General features: G+C 50.4%; 1 protein-coding gene across 1 annotated transcript; it reads right to left on the bottom strand.

Annotated features, from left to right (window-relative positions):
• Window positions 1-1,745: 1,745 nt before the first annotated feature.
• SDC4 (syndecan 4) lies at window positions 1,746-20,562 on the bottom strand. Its single transcript, XM_030232644.2, has 5 exons — window positions 20,397-20,562; window positions 6,768-6,909; window positions 5,845-5,897; window positions 5,434-5,617; window positions 1,746-4,224 (listed from the first exon to the last, which is right to left on the bottom strand). Exons 1-5 carry the CDS (start codon window positions 20,469-20,471, stop codon window positions 4,073-4,075), a joined length of 606 nt encoding a protein of 201 aa, XP_030088504.1. The 5' UTR covers window positions 20,472-20,562; the 3' UTR covers window positions 1,746-4,072.
• Between the last annotated feature and the right edge of the window lie 492 nt (window positions 20,563-21,054).

Raw genomic sequence — 21,054 nt, 5'->3', positions numbered from 1 at the left:
CAGGAATTGTGCCCTCCCAGACTCCGCAGGTTAAAGGTGTCACCAGCACATCACTGCTGTGAGCCATTTTGGCACCTCTGGCACTCAGCCCAGTGCCTCAGCTCACACTGCGAAACAAGGGACCCAAACATCACCTCAAAACCCCCTGGAAGATATAAAGCAAAGGGGGTCAGCAAGGTTACACCTAATTTACCAGCTCCTCCTTGTCCTTCATTCAGGGAGCATTTGGGAATGACAGACCTTCCCTGGCTGCTTGACCACAACAGTACCTGGGAGGGTTCCAGCTATTTTCAAGCCAGATAAAGCAGATCTTCAGTCTTTTGGTTTTAAAACCAGAGCAGCACGAAGAAAAAAAGTGCCATCTGTGAGGTCAGAGGAGAATACCAGGAATTCTCATGGTATTGGTGCCTCTCAGCACACAACCAGGTACAGGCAGGCTAGCTAGAAGGGCAGAAAGGCAGATGGAAGGAATGGTGACAAATCCATCTCAGGAACTGGGGCTCTGCAAGGACAGGCAGGCAGCCAGGCTTGTGCTCTGGGGATTTGCAGGCTACCCGTCTAGATTGCTTTGCAAAAACAAGGCACTTCTACGCTGAGTGAGGGCAGTTTTGGAAAGTACACAGCATTCTTGCAACCAAGAGACGAAGCCCAGGAGAGAAAGAAAGGGAAAAGCAAAAAAAACCAAAAAAAGTGACAAGCATAGGTTGTTCCAAGCAGCACTTCCAAGAAGCTGTCAGAGCCACGAGAACACGGAGGTGGCAGGGGTACGTCAGCGATGTGCTGACAAACAGCAGCTCCCACGGGCACAGGAGGGCCCTGGGAGCACAGGGCTCTGCTTTTCTTAGCACTGCAGGAGACTCTCAGAGGACCTGTGAGAGCACACCTGGCACAGAGTAGGCAACAAGGAGCAAAGAACACGTGCTACTCCCTCACCCCGAGGGAGCCTGTGGGCTAGTCCCAGTTTGTTTCCTCTGTCCGTGCTAATCCAAAGCACCTGGAGCAGGAATTCCCACCAGGGAGAAGGGAATTAGATTTTCTCCAGAATGATAATCCATTTAAATACAGCACTTGCAAGGAGCCTCAGCACTGCTCCCAGTGAACAGCCCCTGCTCTCCCACCTGCCTGGGGAGAGAGGTGAGTCCTGGCCACTGAGAGCACCAAGCTGACAGAGCAGAGGGGCTTGGACAAACAGCAGCTTCCTCCAGAGCTTGCCTCAAAGTGCAGCTGCTTAATCCCAAACAGCATGAAGCCACTGTGGACTTGCTCCCAGAGCAGCTATCAGCTCTGCACCCATTGGAAGGCCTGCATTGGTTAAACAGGGTTGGCTTGAAACTTGATTAAGCAAAATACCCAGTGCACTGCTTTCATTTGAGGGGACAAGCACAGGGGATGTGCTTTCTACCTCCCTCTGCTCCTCCTGCTCACAAGGGGACAGCGCTCTCAAAGTGCCATCACAAAACTGATCACGAGCAGGACACTCAGCCCATGGCACTGTGCTGTGTCTGCTTACTCGTCTGGAGGAGCTGAGCAGCTCCAGAGACCCAGGGCTGCTGATCCTCTGGGAATCACACATGGGTGAGGCACTGGAGGCAGCTCAGGAGCTGCTGACAAAGCCCCTTTGAGCTGCAGGCCACTGCACCAGGTCCCAGCCTGCCTCTCCCTTCGGTAACCAAGTAGTTACACAAACATTGGCTCCCAGTTATCCAGCTCCCAAAAGTAATTTCAGATCAGAAACAGTCCAAAAAGCCAGTTTTAGAAAGTACCATTTATTTGAGGAAAAAAACAAACAAAAACCAAAAAAAACAACAAAACCAGTAACAGTGGAAAATCCCCAAGAGCAATTACACAAGAGAATCTGAATATCCCGAGAAGCAGCCACAGCTCCTGCCTGCCTGGCAGTGCTGTCCACAGGCAGTACAGCCCTCCCTCTCCTCCTTTCCAGTCTCCTGTGAACTCTGTGCAGCTTTGAGAGCCTCCCAGGGCCCCCAGTTTCCCAAACACACTGGTACTGGGACTGAGTCACCCAGAGGAGGATCTCTCCTCTGCCCCCATGCCTCAGCCCAACAAGTGGACGGTTGTTTTTCTATCTCCTCTCTGGACTTGGCCTCAAGCCTACAGCAAAGCCTCAGGAAGGCTTCAGGAGCCATGCAGATTTCCAACCAGCCTTTCCAACTGCCTGCTTTAGTGCTGCCTGCTCAGGAGCTCAGTTTGGGGACCCACACACAGATTTTTGTCTCACACCCCATCAGACTCGGAGATGCAGGAGGACCCAGATTGCTCATGGTTCTGTACCACCTTCCTGGCACCAGACACACATCACCCTTTGCTCTGGGAGACTGGGGGCTGCTCCCACCCCCAATGGAGGTAGGAGCCATGTACAGGGGATATAGAAAGATCAGAGCAGGGGAGTTCAGAGCCTGCCCCAAGGAAAGCTTCCCGGTGGGAGATGCCACCCAGGCAGAGCTCAGATCCAGCCTTCCCTGAGGCAGGGCTTGGCACAGCACCACCGGGAACAGAGAGGTGTCACCTCCACCCTGAAACTTCCAACAAGGGCAGCTCGAGGTGGGGATCTCTGCTCTGACTCTGGGGATCCAGCCCAGCACATCCTGGCCACAGCTGCTCCCAGAAGCTGGACACAGCCATGGAGCCCCCGGGCTCCTTCCCAAGCACAAGCCCCTGGTGCTCTACACAAGACACTGGACAAACAGCAGCACAAACAAGATCAAAAGCCTCTTACACACCACACCATAAGGCTGCTGAAGAATTAACTCCAGCCTTTTCATTCTCATCTGTATATATCTCAGTAAAATATATAATATATAGCTCTGTAGGACTGATTGTAATATATTACAGCCTAGAATTACTCCTGTCTTTTCCCTACTTCAATCATATTTATGCATCCAACTTTGCATACAGAAGTTATTGCCTTGAATTTGTAATTGAAATTCACAGAATAAAGCTTAAATAGTTTTCACAGAGACTCATAATTATATTAGTGTTTTACATAAAAAGGATAAAAGTTACCAAATGAGAAAGCAGCCATTTCAGAAACTATAAATAATTCTATTTTAAAAAATCCTAGAAAAGCTATGAGAAAACCATAAATATCTTTACCCTCTATAGTAGCTGCTGTAGAACTAGAAGAAAGCTGTAACACTCTGTAGCTAACTCTGCTTCAGTTCAGAATAGGAATCATATAAAACAGCATCTCTAGAGAAATGCCCGGCCAAGGAAACACAAAGGGATTGAAAAAATAAATCTGAGGAAATTAAAAAAGTAGATTTTTTTATTATTTCAAAACAATTTCTACAAACTTTTATATAAACATTAGGCTATTTTCTTTAAAATTTTTTTGTTATAAAAAAATCCTACAAGCAATCCTTAAAAAAAGGTAAGAGACTGAAGGCAAGGAAAGGGTGTTGCCATAGCCAAACACAACTGGCTGTCCTGATTTCAAGGACTAATGACCCTTGCAGGGGGCCAACAGGAAGAGACAGAAATCTCCTGGGGAAGACATTCCCATAGGCCCTTTATGGCATTCAGGGATATTGAGCCCTTGTGGGCCTTTTACTCCCTGATAAGGCAACATTATCTGTAGTGTAAGAGATTCATAAATAGTTCTCCACAAAAATGCTTCACATCGACAGCCTGCTGCAAGACATCTAGTAGCAAGATTTATATATAAAAAAAAAAAGCCATCTTCTATAGAAGCAGCCAATCCCAGCACAGCACACTGGATGCAAACACATGGTGTTTGCTTCCATACAGTCTGGTTTGTGTTTATACACCCTCTATAAAACCAAGCAGAAAATTTGGCATCTTTATTCTTTTTACACTAACTTAGGAAAAAAAATACACTGAGGTTTTTTTTTCAGACTCTTTGTATTTCATTGGGCCCTTGTTAGCTGAGTGGGATGGGAAGGGTCACGAAGGAAGTTTGTTTTTTCTCAAAGTCACTTTGAAATTCAATCCAAAAAATAAAAAAAGCATTTGTTCAGCACATCTCATCTGAGGGCACAGTGTTTCAGTACAGTCTGCTCGTCCCTTGATGGGCACAAGGTGCTGCTGAGCTTTAGGCATAGAACTCATTTGTGGGGGCTTTCTTGTAGATGGGTTTCTTGCCCAGGTCGTAGCTGCCCTCGTCCTTTTTCTTCATGCGATAGATCAAGAGCAGGATCAGGAAGATGGCAAACAGGAGACCCACTGCTCCTCCTGCGATGAGAGCTGGGGAGGAAAGAGACTGGAATGAGCCTGGGACAACTCCAAACCACCACTGCTTCAAGAGCAGCAGCCCCCAGAGTCATGTCCATGTGCCTGTCACTGCATGTGCTGGCACTGTCAGCAACAGCAGATGTTACTGGGAAAGGCAGGATTGCTCCCAGTCCAACCACAGAATAATCACATGTTCCACATTAACCAGTTTGAGCTAATCTTCGAGTTTAGTCCAAAAAAGAAATGTTGACAAAAGATGTTCTCCCTGTATAGAGAGAGAACAAAAAAAAAAAACCCACCCAAAAAAGCCCCACCACAACCCACAGGGAAAGTTGTACAGCTCCAATCTGAATGCTTTGTTAACCTGCGTGAGCACACCCTGGGGACTCTGTATTTCAATTTATCAACATCCAATTACCAACACCACTTCCCTCAAAAAAAAAAAAAAAAAATCAGAAAACCCCAACAATCAAAACCCACAACCTGCAAAAACCACTAAGATTTCCTCTCTCCTCACACCAAGCATGGCCACAAGACTTCACTGAAGTTTATTCCTTGTTGTGACACCTATTGCACCAAATCAGCTTCTTTGCTAAATGGTTTTGCAATCCACTCTTCCAATCTCTTCTCTGACTGGGAGGATGGCTGCAGGTCAGCACAAAGGACTTGGGTTTACACTTGGGCCATCAGACCAAGTGCTTGAAACAGCAATATGCTGGGGACACACCTCTCCCACATATTGAGAGGAAGGCAGTCACTTGGTTTTGCTCTGGACATTGGTACACAGATTCCTACTGCTGACCACAGGTTGGAATCCCTTAGAGGGGCTGCTTGGCTCCTGGCAAAGCTCAGAAAAGGCAGAACTTGGGCAGAGGCTGGAAGGAAAATGCCTGTGTTTGATATGAAACTCTATGATGTCACTGCTCTATGGCCAGAGACACCTCTTGTTGGGGCAGTATCTGGGTGCAGAGCAGCTGCCACATGAGTCAAACCAACAGCCAGCTGGCAGGCTCAAAACCAAGCTGTTTATCCCAGCAAAGACAGCAGCAGGCTCTGCTGATAAGGACTGGGAGGCAGAAGCCACCCTGCCACAGGCAGCCACAGAGGTAAAGCAACTCATTCCCCTGTCAGCAGGGAGCTGCTCCCCAGAGAAACAGGGAACAACAGAAGCCATTCTGATTTTCAGTATTAATGATTTACCAGTTCAAGGTGGAGTATTACCTGTAAGGACTTCTGTTCGCTCAAAGATGCTGCTGTTGGCTGTGCTTGCCATGGAGATCTTGTTGGACAGGTTCTCTTCCACAGCTACAGCTTTGTCTGGAATGATTTCATTGTCCACCATTGTGTTTTTCTTCTCACCTTCTATCTTTCTCCCAGTATCTCCAGGGATTTGGTTGTCAGATATCTACAGAACACAGACAAACCACACCCATCAGCAAGCAGCACCCAGCCTACCCACAGCTGAAAGCAGGAGGGTGTGCAGGGCATAGAAAGTTTGCTCAGTGCATTACAAATACTCTGTGCCTGCTCATGAAGGTGGATTTGTCTTGATGCCACGTCCTGCAGGGCAGGAGGGTGTTCAGAAAGTTTCACAGACAGGCCAGAGGAGCTACATGCTGCTTAAATACCTACCACAGGGGTATCCATGGTGGTCAGATACAAGCCATCTTCAGAGTCTGGGTAGTCTGCAGAAGGGACAAAAAAAAAAATATATATAAAGGGCTCTCAAGATTTTGCCTCATTCCATGCTGTTTTACAGGATTCAGACACTTCTGCAATACCAGCAGCTGCACATACTAGGACTCTTGTCCTCTACAATTCCCCCTTATCTACTAGCACTATTTATCACTGAATAACTTGGATTGCACAACACCAGGAGATGTAATCTTAAAACCAGCACCTCTCCACTGGGAGGGATCTTCAGCTGGACCCATTGGCCCTGCAGAGCAGGTCTGCCACAGCTTCTCAGGTAATGCCAATGGAGGGCACAGCTCCCACCACCCACCCCTAAAGGATCCTTCACCAACCTCCAGATCTGCCCAGACACGTCAGGCACCGATTGCAGCATTTGTTCTTTTGCTTTTAGAGAACAAATGTTCACATAAAGGGACACAGCTACAGAAACTGGTTTGGGCAGGGAGCTTTGCATGTCACAGAGAGTTCACTTGAACACCAGTTAGTCCTTTACCTTGTTTGGCCTCAACTGAGACATTAACTTTAAGCCTTTTAACACTGCCTCAACAATAGATTATTTTTTTTAAAGTTTCTCAGCAGTTCTTTGGAGTTCAACAGAAAAAAGATCCAGCCAGCACAAGGCTTTTTCATTTGCAGCAAGACAAGCTTGGCTGGCCTCCATCTGTCTTCCCTGAGTGATTCAACATCACAGCACCAGTACTTTCACTGTTCTCATCTGAGTGACTAGAGTCACAGTTTTCATCTCCACCTGACACTGTGGTTCCTCTGGAGCTCTGGTTGTGATTTAGCCCATCACTCAAGGGCTGGTGCTGAAAGAAATTTCACAGCAGCTGCTGAGAGAGATCCACTTCCCCACTTACCTCCTGACCCAGATGTCTCATCTATATCTAACCCATCAGAGGTTAAGTGAGGCCTGAATTCACCAATGTCTTCATCATCTGGCAGGTCCCCAGAGGCAGGGTAGTCCAGCCATCCAGCATCCATGGTTTCAGTTTCCCTCACCTGTAAATGGAGGTGGAGACATGTTAAATATGAAACAACACTCCAGAAGCATTTCACAGAAGGTTCAGAGCCTGAACATTCCACCAGAAAAACATTAAATGCTGAATTTCCTCTCCACCAGAAGCATTACCTTTATCAGCTGAATTTCCCTAGACTTTCTCAGAACAGAAGTGAGAGCCAGGCTGGGAGGGGAATTTCCTGAGGGCTACAGATTGTAGAGGTTCACCCAAACACACAGGGTGAAAATATCACAACAGGATCTTGGTCAGGAGTTTGTGGCAAAGCATTTTGAAAAGCAGCACCTTCAGCTTGTGATAAGGGAGAGTTTGGAAGGACTTGTAATTCCCAGGAAAAAAGCCTGATGGGTGTAGGGCAGTTTTTTGCATAGCACCAAAGCAATTCCTCACTGTTTATACTGAGAACAAGCCTATTTTATCACCCAAGGGTTAAAAGCTGGTCTGAACTGCAGTGAACACAGGCTGAGTTCAAGAGCACTGCTATCAATAATGACTTGCCTGAAGGAAGAGCTTCCCCTGCATCACCTTCTTTAAAAGCATGTAAACAAACAAACCCATAAAATATCTCCAGGATCCAAAGGCCCAAGGAGTGCAGTTCCAGCAGGAAAGCTGGAGAGCCTCCCAGATATCAGCTGTTTGCCCACAATGGCAATCTGCACACCAGAGCTCATTTGCACTTGGACCTTCTAGGAGCCACAGCCCACATCTCCTGCCCTCACCAAAGTTATGCAACTCCCCAGAACGATTTCTCCTCACCCCACAGCCCTGGGGCCAGGCCAGTGAGGGTACCACAGGTATGAGCTTTGGGGTTGCTCAACACCACCCCACAGACTCCAGATGCTTCCAGAGCCATGAAATCATCACCACGGAGGGGGCTCAGCCCCTTCCCCCAGGCAAGAGGCACAATGCAGATGGACAGGTCCCTTAGCTGGGGGCTAAGCTGACAACATTCTTCTGAGCTGTCCTCACAGGACAACTTGGGAAGTCTTGACAAAGGTTTTGTCTAGCCAGAAGAGCATTCCACAGTCCTGCACATCTGAGGGTTTTTCTCAATACCAGATTTCCAGGCTACAGCCTATCTTGGGTGAGGAGGGTCAGAGGCTGGTGGGGACACTTAGAGCTGGATGGCAGCACCACGGAGCCCTGAGCAGCTGGGATCACCCCCCTGCTCACCTGGCCAGGTGTGGCCCATCCCACAGCGCAGAGGTGATGAATTACATCTGCTATTGATCTCTCACCAAGGCAAACAATCAGCCACAAGCCATGTGTCAGCTTCCTCTGCCCACAGCCCCAGCCCCATTCCCCTGCCCACTGGCACACAGGGTTGGCCACAAACAAGCACACAATGTTCTCAGTTTGCACCAGGAGCAGCAGCACTGGATGTGCTTTTCCTTGCTTATTGAGGCATTTTTGGTTTCCCCAGCAACCCCACTACAGGATAAGCAGATGAACAGCCCAGAGGGCATGAAGTGCTGAGGCCAGTTCTCCTCCCAGACCCCTCTCTCTGCTATGCCAAGCCTGGCACTAGATGCTGGGAAGGGGGCTGGGAGGAAAGTCAGCTTGGAAGGAATCCTCTCCCAGCCTGGAATCAGGCATTCCTAATGTTACTGATCACTTGCTCCAAGGCAAATTCATTTCAAGATATGTGAAACCCAGCCACAGCCAGCCCTGCAATGGAAACTGCTTGCCAGCAGGCAGTAGCTGTTCCCAGGGCAGCTTCTGGCCACTTCATGGAGGGGCAGGAAGAACCCAGCTCCTGGGGCTGGGGAGCACGTTTGCTGCAGATCCAAGAAGCCCTGCACCAGGCACGGATTGGTGTTGGCAAGCACTGTGCAGAGCCACACCCCAGTGCCAGCTCACCCTGTACTTCACCATGAGTCACAACCAGTAATGTCCAAGCAAGGGCAGCTCCAGAAAACCCAGGTTTAAGCCCTGGGGTGGCTGGACAGCCCACTGGCCTTATCAGATCAGCCCAGCCAGGAGCTGAGTGGTGGCACACAGCCACAGTGATTAGTGCACGCTGAGGGCTGGCTATCAAAAAACCCTATTTAAATCATCATGACAGACAGTGTTTACCAGCAGGGCACATAGCAAGGAAATTACTGACTCACAAGCATAAATAAGATTAAATGGGAGCGTTCCCTGAGCTCATTCCTCATCATCCTCTTGAGCAAGGATGGGGAAGTTCCTGGAGGCCACAAGAACTCCTCAAACCATACAGGAAACTTTTCTTGAGGGCAGTGGCCTCACACGACAGGTTCACCCAACAGGGAAGTCCAAGGGCTGCTGGGCACCTCCATAATTACTCCCCAGGTTTAAAGGCATGTCCTTCTAGGAAGCAGCCCTGCCTGGGAGCTGGGCCATGGCAGGCTGGGAAGAGTTAACACTGGAGTGCAGGGCTCACAGGGCAGGTCTGGGGCAGGCACATTCCTCACATACACACCTGTGAGAGGGCACACAGACAGGCACCTTCACAGCTCTGGGGCTTCCCAAGTGCCACATAAAGAGCTCTCAGGAGTGCTGTTTAAAAAAGTGAATCCCTTTCCAAGAGCACACAGTCCTCCCTGCAGCTCTGCTGCCTGGTGCAGAGGCACCACGGAAGCTGCCTGTACTTCCTCTGGCTTGCAGGCTGTGGCCAGGAGGGAAAAGCTCTGAGATGACCACAAGAGGATGGTCAGCCCTTGCCAAGTCATCCCTGGCCACATCCAGCTTAACACCTTCTGCAGCTGCCAGCTGGAGCCCTGCTCTGAGCCTGCCTTCCACCACCTGCTGTCCTGCCCTGGAGCCAGGCCAGGGGCTGGTGGGAGAGCCTGGGCTCCTGCACAGCCCAACCTCAGCCTGGCAGCTCAACTGGACTCCTACAATTAACGTGCTCCTCTCTAGGAAGGGTCTGCACAAGAATCAACCTTTCCTGCAGGAGTCCAGTTCAAGGATTTCTTCCTCATGTTAAGCAGCTTTATCCCCAGTAAGCACGAAGGGAGATTAAACAGCAGAAGCTTTTCCTGCCTGCCAGTGGCAAAAATAAATAAATAAATAAGAGTTTATTCCCTGCCAGACATCCAGCACGTCAGGCACGTGAACTGTGAGTGCCATTCCTGGAAAAGCTGGGCACAGAGGCCCTATGTTTTGAGACAGGCTGCACTACTGGATGAGGCCAGACACTCTTGGCACAGTGGAAACACAGGAACAGCACCCCTGGGACCCCAGGCAGCCCTGCTGTGCTCCATCCCTAGCCCATCCCACTCCATTTCGTGCTCCTGGGGTTTTCCCTTAGAGCCCCAGAGCACCACTCACCTCTTCTCAAAGCAAGATCAGCTGTTTACTGAGGCAGCAAGCGAAGTTTCTGTGCAATGTGTGAATTTCCCCAGCCACTGGCAAGTTCTGGGAAATAACAAACCCAGGCAAACCCTGCCCCAGCCTACATGGCCTCACCACAGCATTTGCAAACCCTTTCAAAAAAACCCAAATGGTGTTTTGGGGCAGAGACAAAGTTTTTCCAAACACGGAACTGGCTTTTACAGCTGTCCTTTACCTCTGATCAAACCCAGAGTTCATTAAAAGCTCCTTTGAAGGGTCACAGCCAGCAAGCTGCAAAGGGAGTCAGACCTGCAGGGACTGGGGCATTCAGAGTACAGAGCCCTTTATCAAGTTTATAATTTTGGCATGGAGACCCAGCGCTTGCTCCTGGCCTCCCTTCCCAGCACTGTGTACATAAACCTGGGAGTAAACAGGAACAAGGTGAAAGTCAACCTTCCCCAGACAAAGGCACATGGAGCTGGGCCAGCCTGGGGGGTGGCAGAAGAGGGCAGAGGCACAGACCTGTTAACCCTGCATGGCCCACAGGGACAGGTAGGTGTAAGCTGTTCCCAGGGCTTCTCAGGCTCTGCACTCAGGGTCAGGGTACAGATCACCTCATTTCACTGCAGCAATAGACAGAATATCTCCCCAGCCCCTGTGCTGTCACAGACAGATGTCACCTCCCACCAGCACAACACACAGCTATCAGCATAACCAGGAAGGGCTCCTGAACAACACGAGCAGCTGCAAGGATGCAGAGCTCTGTAAACCACAGAGCCCAAGAGAGGGGATTTCCATACAGTTCACTTCCACCCAGCTCTTGCAGGAGCCCACAGACCAGGAAGGTTTTAAAGATCACACCAAGCATGTGAAAGAGCAGGGGTTAGGAGTGAGCTCACCCCCTTGATGCACCAATATCTGCTCCCCCAAGAGCAGAGGAGCCACACAGCACTGGAAACAGGGCAGCTCAAATCGGTGTGAAACAGCCAAACAGAGCTGATCTCCACAGGAGGGAGGAGTGCAGAGACAACAGGCAAAGACTATCTTCCCAGCAATAAGCATTAAAAAACCTTATTAGAAGTGCCATGAGATTCCAGCAGAGGCAGTTCCTTCCAGACAAGTAAGGGAAGGGTCTGTATTACCCCACAAAATACCCTTCACTCCCTTCCCTCACTCCATGCTTCAGCTTTTCTTCTCCAGGGAGAAGAAAATAAACACACAGAAGTCATTTTAGTCCTGAGAGCAAAGCAAATATGAACATTTCAACTGAAGTCACACCTAACTCCCTTAACACACCAGCCACAGAAAAATAATAAAAAAATCCACTTGTGCCAGCTCCTTGTGACCATGCCTGGAGGTACCATTTTACCACCCATTCCTGGTCAGTCTGTCCCACATAACTTGCAGCACACACAGCCTGCACTGGCCTTTGTGCCAAGGGACAAAAGTTAAACAGTTCCCATCCAGGCATATGTTTGCATTTAGTTGCATGACAGGATCACCTGAGGCTTCCAGACATAGTTAAACACCACCTTTGCTCCACACTTCCCAGGCAGTCCTAGACCAGGGCCACAGCCAGCCTTACCTATCTCCCCTGACAGCCACTGCCCAGCACCCCCACCACAGTGACCCAGAAAGGTAAATCCATGACAGGTAAACCCATGAGGAAAGGTGAAATCAGAGTGGAGTACAGCCCAGGGCTCGCAGGCAGCCCCAGCACCCACAGCACCTACTGCACAGTCTGTGCCTCTCACCAAAGAGGGGAAAAGAATTTCTTAAAAATTGTTCTCAGTAGCAAAAAAAAAAAGGTTTTGCTTAATAAGACAGCAGAAGCACCAGGCAGGCTGGGGAACTGCTCAGCTGGTTAGAGCATCCCTTGTTGCAGGTGAGCTCAGTGCCTGTACAAGCAGGCTGCATCTCCCAGGGTGCTCACCCCCCACAGCCCACGTGCAGAAGGCACATCCAGCCCCATCCCAGCCCCAGCCTGGCCCAGTCCCTGGGTGATTCTTTAAGCCTTGTGGCCACAAGCAGCTCTCGGGGGCTCATGTGGCAGCTGAGCCATAATCCCCGTGACAGTGACAGTAATCCCGGGCTCTCAGAGCCACTCGCTGTCCCCTGCAGCAGGGATGAACCCTCCCAGGCCCTGCCTGCTCAAAATAGGCTTCCTTGCACTCACAAAGTCAAACCTCAGCTACCTTTGAGCTGCTGTGCTCTTGCTCACACACAGCCTGTTCCCTCCAGCCCGCACCATGCACGGCCACGCTGCAGGAGCAGCAGGACAGAGATTAAAAAGGAATGAACTCTTGTTTAACTGCTTTTGCCTGATTATCAGCCAAGAGCAAAGCCATAAAGATCTAGTCCTTTGCCAGACAGGCACATGCTGGGATATGTTTACTGCAATGGTGGCAAAATAACTGCTCTAAACACTCAATTCCCAGCTCCAGAGACCAAGTGGGAAGGAGAGGACTGCTCCCCACTCCAGCTCAGGGAGATAAAGCTCAGAAGACAGTTGCAGATGGCTATGTGTCCATCACTTGCCCTGAAACCAATGAAGAAAGCTTGGAAGAAGGAGTGGCTATGTGTCCACCACTTGCCCTGAAGCCAATGAAGAAAGCTTGGAGGAAGAAGAAAGTTTGGCTATGTGTCCATCACTTGCCCTGAAGCAAATGAAGAAAGCTTGGAGGAAAAAAGCAGGAGCTCTCATGTGACTCAAGAGGAAAACAACTGTGACAGACATTTCACGCCCCTGAAGGGTTCTCCCGGTCACAGGCCATGATACACACCTAGTTCATAAAGAGATTATATTTTTTTATGGTATTTACAAACCTAATCATAAGCTGTTCATATGCTTCACTGTCCAGAGCTGAGCTCAGAAGCTGGAAAAATTCTGTTCAAAGCTTAAAAGAAGGAATTCAGTTTTTCCAGCTCACAACTCACTCTGAGTTGCCCTAGTCTATAATAAATGTTTCTATTGCATCCTTGTCTGTGGAAGAAAAAAAGGATATAAATGCCCCAGCAAAACAGCTTTTCCATCAAGGATGATCTTTTCATGCTGACACTTCAAACTTGGGATATCTCGCATGTCACACTTCCCCCGCATGCCAAGAAGAAGCCTGCCCTCACTGCCCTTTCCTAGAATACAGCTACACCCCAATGCTTCCCCAACACGCACAAAAGCAGAATTTCCACTTGGCAAGAAATCTCTGACGTGCACTTTTGGGATCCTTCTGCTCCCCCATGGCAGAGCGTTAGCAAAACTCAGCCAGGCAGACACCCAACTTCAAAGAGTGCCCTTCCTCTCCAGCTCACCATGCAGCTAATCTCAGCTTGTTTGTACAGTCAAGATTCCCAACGCTGCGCCCTACAAATGCTTTCCCTCCCACGAGCCATTTTAATCTAATCAGAAGTAGTAGCCCAAAGATTTAGGCTTAGCTCTGTTGAGCTCTGCCAGCACAGTTATGCTATTTCAAACCCTGCTCTGCTGGCAGAGGTGCCAGCAAAGAGCAGCAGCAGGGGAAGTTATCAGCACAAAAGCACTCGAGACAGCGGAGTGCTGCTGCTACGCTATCAGCCATACCCGTGCGAGCATTTATACAAACAAACATTTCAACAGCAGGGATTTTCCTGGCTAGCTGCAGCACCACAGGCTGGGTTTTCAGTGCACGGGGCTTGGTGGGGATTTTTTTGGTTTGTTTCTTCACAAAGACCTTGCCTACTTCTGGCTTGGCTTGGGCCCAGAAAGCAGCAGACACGGCACGTGCTATTCGGGATAATACAGCTGCACTTCAGGAAAAGTGTCACTTCCAGAAGCAGTTTCCTCCCTCTGAGGGCTCTGAACTCCCAGTCAGGTTCCTTCCCCTGAGCAGAGGGTGAGCAACCAACAGCAGTTTTCCAGCCCTCCCTGACCACATCTGTGCACCCACAGAGCCAGAGCAGAGGTACCCAGGCACTGTTTTGGTCACTCCTCCCCAGCACTGCAGAGCCACGCCGGGCTGGACGAGCGAGTCTGTGAGCAACCGACACGCAGGACCTGCTCCTCGTACTCAGCCTCAGGAAATTCGGAATTAGCGCCAAGAACAGCCCGCACATAAACAGTCTCCTGCAAGATCCTGGCTCCAGACTCTGCTTCACTGCACACTGAGGAATTGCAATAAATATTTACCTCGCTGGGGAACAGAATCTTCCAAGCAAAAGCTCCTGACATCAGTAAGGGGCTGTATTTCCATTTGGAGGAGAGTAGGAGCTTCTCTGTTTTTAAAGCAGGGTATTAGTCCACTAAAGCAGCTTCTGCCACCCTCCTAGCACCAGAGCAGGCAGGATCTGTCCTTCCACCTATGGGTCTCACTCCTCTCCAGGCCAGCACAGCAGCACACCAGGTGCCTTCCTTCCAGCCATGCTCATCTCAGTCACTCTGCCTTCTGCACAGACATTTCTGGCTACTGTGCTGTGCAGGCCACTTCAGTGCAAGTCCAAGCACTTTCACAGTCATTAATACACATCACCATTGCTTTTCATTGCTCTAGTTTGACTGTGGCAGCAGCTAAAGGGCAGGAGGTAGGGTTAGCCTCCCAGCAAGGTAAGTGGGGCAAGGCCACATCTCTTTGTATTCAAGTTTGACAGCAGCACAGTTTTAGAGGAACCACGGTGAACATACCTTTTTCCCTTCAACAGCTAAGGCAGAGCAACATCAAGAGAGAAATGCTTCCCATGGAAGGCTTTGCTTTCCCTGACAGAACAGGATTTGTTTAAGCAAGGAGCAGCCGTGGTTTTGGTTGACATAAGACCAGCTGCTTGGGTAACAGTGCTATGGGTCTTCCCAGTCTCCTTCCTGCCCCAAGGAGTGTCTCCCTGAGATTTTAATTAACTGCTTTGATTTTTGAGTTATCCCAATAATTTGTCTAACAGCCTCTTGGCATTTCACAAGCAGAGTCTCAGCCTCAAAGGATTTAAGGATAAAACTGACAAGAGTGCATACTTCCAGCAAAAATAAAGACTTTTACAAGAAGCACACTTTTCAAGTCAGCCAGCCTTCAGAAACTGAGAGGGACACAGCTATGTATTGCATGCTTTCCCCTCCTACACTGACATTTTCTCCAGATTCAGGATTAAGTATTTAACCCCCTCTTGAGACTTTACCCTCCTTTAGCTTGCTTTGAATGCTTTCAGTCATTTCAGATAATACTGCTGCTTTCCTGTCTCCCATGCAAGTCTTGTTTCCAACAGTACCTGCCTGAAAATGAAGGAATCACAGTGCTGCCAGAGCAAGTTAGAGCTCCTCAAGACAGGGCCATTTTCTGGTCTGTCCTTGCCAACACCAACTCAGCTGCTGGCAGCAGTCACATGGCAGAGCCCGACAGCTTTTCTGCCCACCAAAGCCACAACCAGATTAAACAGGAGGCAACAGCTCAGTGCCAAGGGCAGCACAGACTGGGTGCCAAGCAGCAGCACCAGTTTTGCCTGTCCCCCCTTTTCTAGCCCCAGAAGAAGAGATCCACCTCCGCCTCAGATGTCTGAGTCACTGCTTTGGGTAAGGGGCCAGGGCCGTTACTCAGAGGTGACAGCAGTGTCCCCGGGAGCTGGGATGCCAAGCCAAGTGCCAGAAACCTGAGTCAGAGCATGACTGCTGCAAGTCAGGGCAGCAGAGCTGGTCCTCGGACCAGCAGCATTTACTGCACAAACATTCAGGCACACGCTTAAATACAAAAAAGGGAAGTCTGAACGAACCCAGCAGCACAGCCCTAACTGCTCATTAGGGTAGGATCTTTTACAGCCCCTCGGAGCAGAGGCTTATTACAAGTGAAACCCTTTAACTAGGCTGCCCTGTCTATTCAGAGCCACCAAGCCCAGTCTCATCACAAGAGTCTCATTCTAGTGCAAATCATTTGAATCCTTAATCTCGAGCATTTGCATTCCAGCGAGTCTCAAACAAACAGCCACACATGCTCCTCAGCAGCAGCCCCGAGGTCAGGCGTGTGCAGGGCTTGTCCCCTGGTTCTGGAGTGCTCCAACTGCATCAGCTTCTCCTTTGAGGCTGCAAAAGCAGCACAGCCCGGCTGTTGTTACAGGGCATAAAGGAACAGGATGTACTGAGCAGAGGGGGAGAATGCAGCTGCAAGACCTAAGAGCAGGCTCAAGAGGATAAATGTGAACTCAAGAGCTAGGAAGTGTTTTGAAGGATGGATGCTGAGTTTAGTCTGGCTGAAGTGATAGCTGGGGAGCTCTGTGGGATCACAGAGCCATGATAACTTCATCAAGTAATCTTACAAGTCAACCCAAGTAATTTACATGGCAGACTGTGGAACCACAGCTACCATGCCACCCTTACAGGTACAGATACTATCATTAATCAAAAAAAAGGCTTTAAACTTAAGTCCATCAATACATTCATTTGAGGAAAAAGAACTTACACACAAAATACAACACAGCCCAATGGTAATTTACAGTCAAGGGGATTCAAGCAACCAGGATATTTCTAACAGGGCATTTACCAGCACCAGGAGCGAAAAGGGAAGGAAAAGCAGCTGTAGGAGCTGTGCTGAAGCCTGCATGCTGAGCAGCAAGCCAGTGTGCCCCAGTCCCCCATCATCAATTGGAAAGTCAGGTTAGGAGCTTCCAGCTTGTGGAGGAAGTGGGACACAAACATTTTGAAAAGGCAGTATGACACTACAGGAAAATCATGGCAAGGTCACATTAGGCTCTAGTTCAGGCATTTGAGAGCAAATGGCCTCCCCAAGCCATTCAAACAGCTCAAGGCAATAGTACAGCCATTAACAGAGTCTTAGAAGGGAAGGAAGAGGGGAAGACACATAGGAAAAACATTTTCCCTGCTGCTGGACTGGAAGCAGGATCTCAGAGTGCCGAGACCTCAGGAGAGAGCAACCAGAGGGGCAGGAAAGAGAGCAATCAGGTTGGCTAACAGCCTTTACTTTGCAGGGTGAAAGAGCCTCTGGTATCACAACTCTGCGAAGTACCAAGTTCAGCCCCAATTCGCCTCTTGCATAAGATGTTTGGGAAAGCTCTGAAGCACAGGAAAGCACTCTCCAGCATGGGAGCTGGCAGCACTTGGGACAGATGAGAGCTGGGCAGCAGTGCTGTTCCCCTGACTGTGCCCCAAGTGCTGCAGGGCAACTGTTCCTACCCATGGGCACCTCCACATCCAAGGTGCTCAGCTGTGGAGGGACCAAGCAGCCCTGCACAGTCCCAGCCCACCCCAGGAGTTGTGCATGCAGGTCAAGAAAGTACAAGGTATATAGAAGTTGTTTTTTCCTACACATTACAGTCATTTCATCCCAACAACTATAGGTTTGACTTCCAGAAGTCATGAGCTCCTTCCCCTTAAGGGTTGAGGGACATTGCTTCAGACACTGTCATTTTGCTGCTCTGTGTGTTTTAGGGAGACTGAAGCAAAGCAGAGATTTGCTCTAAATGCGAACACGGCAAGTAAAGGTAAAATAAAGTAAAACATGCAGATAGCAATGTCTTGATTTGATTGGGAGGGACAGATGAGAAACTGGGCAAAGAGCAGAAAGAACAGGCCTCGGGGATCAATGGCAGCAGGACAAGCCAAACCGGTTTAACATTAATAATGCTGCACTACTTTCCAAACACAGCTATCATCAACAAGACACCAGCTTTGCCAATCAGGAGGCCTCTGAGCATGATTGCTTTAAACCAGCAAACAGAGCCCACAAACAGCACGAAGCCTCCCCCACCTCTCCCTGAGCAATCCTCTGCCAGCAGCTTCTGGGCTGTATTTGTGCTCCTCTGTACTGCTGAGGACACACAAACACGATGTGGTGCTGCATGAACACTTTTGCTGCAGAGTTCAAGGCACAAAAGTAGGACAACTCCAACAAGCCTGCAGCCCACTAGCACTGCTACAGCCCTGCTGGGCTCTGGGCCCTTTTGCAGCCTAAACTGAGCCCAAGCCTGCAGCAGAGGGAATACCCTCACCATGGGGGAACACCCCCTGGTCACCCCTGTGCTACCAAGGGGCACTGCTGGAGGCTAAATGCACAGGGAAAGCTCAGTCACTCAGCCCAAGCAAGGCAGACCTCACATCCTTTGTTAACTCTACCGATCCCACATCTTGGATGCATTGGTGACTTTCTCTCCATCCCCCCTCAAGCATCTTCTGCAGGAAGCCCATCCTTGCAGAGCACAGAGGGGAGCATCCTGCCCACGCATCCTTTGCTTTCCAAGGCACTCAAGCGGAGAGGGCCGGGGACCACCTGGTGACATCAGGCATCAGCTCCAGCCCCCTGGCCCCAGGGGAAGAAGGCAATGTTCTCACACAAAGCTGCGGGGCTGTTGTAACACAACCCACCCACCCACAGCCTGAGCTCCAACGTCACACTGAAGCACTTCAGTCATATTCCCCACCCTCTTACACATCCAGGATTGCTTCACACGGAGAAATCCCATTTATACCAGAAAGCTGCTCAGGGGGAAAAGAGCCAAGGCACTTTTGTTTGTACAGGCTTGGGGAAAATATTCAAGCACCGAATCACTCTCAACATCCATGCTCTTACATAAGCACAAGAAATACAATCCCCATCTTGTTAAGAAACAGCTACCTGTCTTCACCCTGCCCGCAAAGAAAAACCAAGAGCCACATGCTGTGCAGCCCTGCACGTTTTGGCAGTGCTATTAAAAAAAAAAAAAAAAAAAAAGAAAAAGGGAGGAGTGCCAGCAGAACTCTCCCAAACCGTGTGTCATCCTTGTCTCCTCCCCTGTAACACAAACAATTTGTTTGGATTAGGCTTTATAGTAGGCCAGTGTAACTTCTCAAGTGTACACTCGATCTTAGGTAGCTTAAAAGACACGAATAAATATTCCACGTAAGTTCTATATAAGTATTTACAGACCACATCTGTACAAAATTTGTTGTCTTTGCAGAAACCCGATGCTCGCAGACCAGTCCAGTCCCCAGGGACACCAAGTTGCATTTCATACCAAACATGGTCAGTGCAACTTCCAGATGCTGTCTGCCCCAAAGGTTTGCCCTACTAGTTTGGGCCAGTTCCCAAACGACCGATTCACGTGCTTAATGGCAGGGATAAACACACCAGATTAGAGTAAAGTGGATTTGGGCTGCTTGGTTTTAGAGAGTAGCTGACAATTACAGATGCTCTCTGTGGGAGATTCCTGCTCTACAATCAGCAACCCCCCCAGTCCAGTGTCCCTACAAGAAAGCAGCAGAGCCTTATCAATTCTCATCTGCCCACCCAGCCATCAGCCCAAAACAAACCAATGTGGATGATTAAATCTACTTTGGGAATCCCTGATCTCCTGCAGTTACCTTAATCTCAGCAGCTCTTTCACACTACCAGAGGAATCTGCCCTGATTGCCCTATCAGCAAGATGGTCACACACAAAAACAAACAAACAGCAGGGAAACCAGAATGCCCAGATCTCTGCTTCACCAGAAGACCCCACATGTGCCGGCTTGAAGAACATTCAAATGCTTCACCTCATTGTACGTTTAGGAGATTTTCTAACCCTCCACGGTAAGGCATCATTTTCACTCCCATGTGGAAGCAAGGAAGGTTTGATAGACACAGAAAGACAACAGGTAACAGCACAACCAAACTCAGGTAAGGCTGGAAAGCCTATCCAGGTACTGTAACGTATCCAACCCACCCCACACGCACAAGGAAAAAAAAAAATAAAGAATTACAGGACTTTCACGACCAGAAGTTGAAGATTAAAACTGTAATGGAGAGCGGCTCATTTCCATCAGGTAGCCGGGAGCTCTGCACTGCTGCAAGCCCAGCACCCTGAGCAGGGCAGAGCGGGATACGTGAGCAGCGGCACAGCCACGGGGACAGCGGGGCACCGGGCACGGCCGCGGGGACAGCGGGGCACCGGGCACGGCCGGGCCGGCGCGACGCTGCCTCGGCATCTGCCGGAGGAAGCAGCGTCCGAGCCAAGGGAACCGGAGGAAGAACGGGAACGGCCCTATCGCCGTACTTCGCCCACCCTTCCCTCTCCCCGGAGAAGGGCAATTGGCGGAGGCAGCCCGCCCACGGGGCAGCGGTGGCAGCGGCTCTCGGGCTGCTAGCGAGCGGGGCCCCGCGGTCACCACCCCCCCACCGGGCACCGGGCGCCCTTCGCTGCCGGGGCAGACCCTCCCCTTTCCCCCCTGTCCCGCGGGGGCCCGGCGGCACTCACCGACTCGGCGGCGGCGGCTCGCAGGAGGAGGCCGAGCAGCAGCGCGGCGCGCAGGGGGACGCGGGGCAGCGGCATGGCTGGGCTGGGACACACGGAGAGCTCAGCCTCGGATCCGACCGGAGCGGGCTCTGGCTGTACCCTGCCGCCGCCACCGCCCTTATAGGGCCGGCTGAGCGCACGGGGCGGAGCGGGGCGGTGCCCCCGCCCCGCCGGGAATGCCCCGCACCGACACCGACACCTGGGGACACTGTGGGGCTGACTGCGGGGGGACCCGGAGGGACCCGGTCCCCGAACCCGCTGTGCACGGCCGGGACCCCCGCACTGCCCGCGGTCACCGTCACTGCGTTATGGGGAGCGGAGGAAAGGAGAAAGGAGCGGGGGGGGGAAAGGCAGGGAGAAAGAGGTCAGGAGAAAACGAAAGGAGGAAAAAGATGGGAAAGAGGAGGGAGAAGTGAAAAGGGAGAGGGAAAGCAAAAGGGGGGGAAGAAGTGAAAGAGGGGGGAGAAGGAAAAAAGGGAAGGGAAATCGGGGGTAAGAAGGAAGAAAGAGAAAGTGGGGGGAGCGGGCACCCAGCATCCGCTTTTGCAGCATTCCACGAGTGACGATGTCACATTTACAGAAAGCCCTGTCCCTGGCAGCGTGTCGCCGCCGCGGTTAT

Source organism: Serinus canaria, chromosome 20, assembly GCF_022539315.1.
Source record: "Serinus canaria isolate serCan28SL12 chromosome 20, serCan2020, whole genome shotgun sequence".
Lineage (NCBI taxonomy): Eukaryota > Metazoa > Chordata > Aves > Passeriformes > Fringillidae > Serinus > Serinus canaria.
This window is presented reverse-complemented; position numbering and strand designations above follow the sequence as displayed.

Coding starts and splice junctions, on each gene's coding strand:
- SDC4 (XM_030232644.2), bottom strand. CDS start 20,471: ATGCCGCTGCCCCGCGTCCCCCTGCGCGCCGCGCTGCTGCTCGGCCTC. Junction 5,618..5,844: donor CCACCATGGATACCCCTGTG/GTAGGTATTTAA, acceptor TGTGTTCTGTAG/ATATCTGACAACCAAATCCC. Junction 4,225..5,433: donor GCGAACAGAAGTCCTTACAG/GTAATACTCCAC, acceptor TTTCCTCCCCAG/CTCTCATCGCAGGAGGAGCA.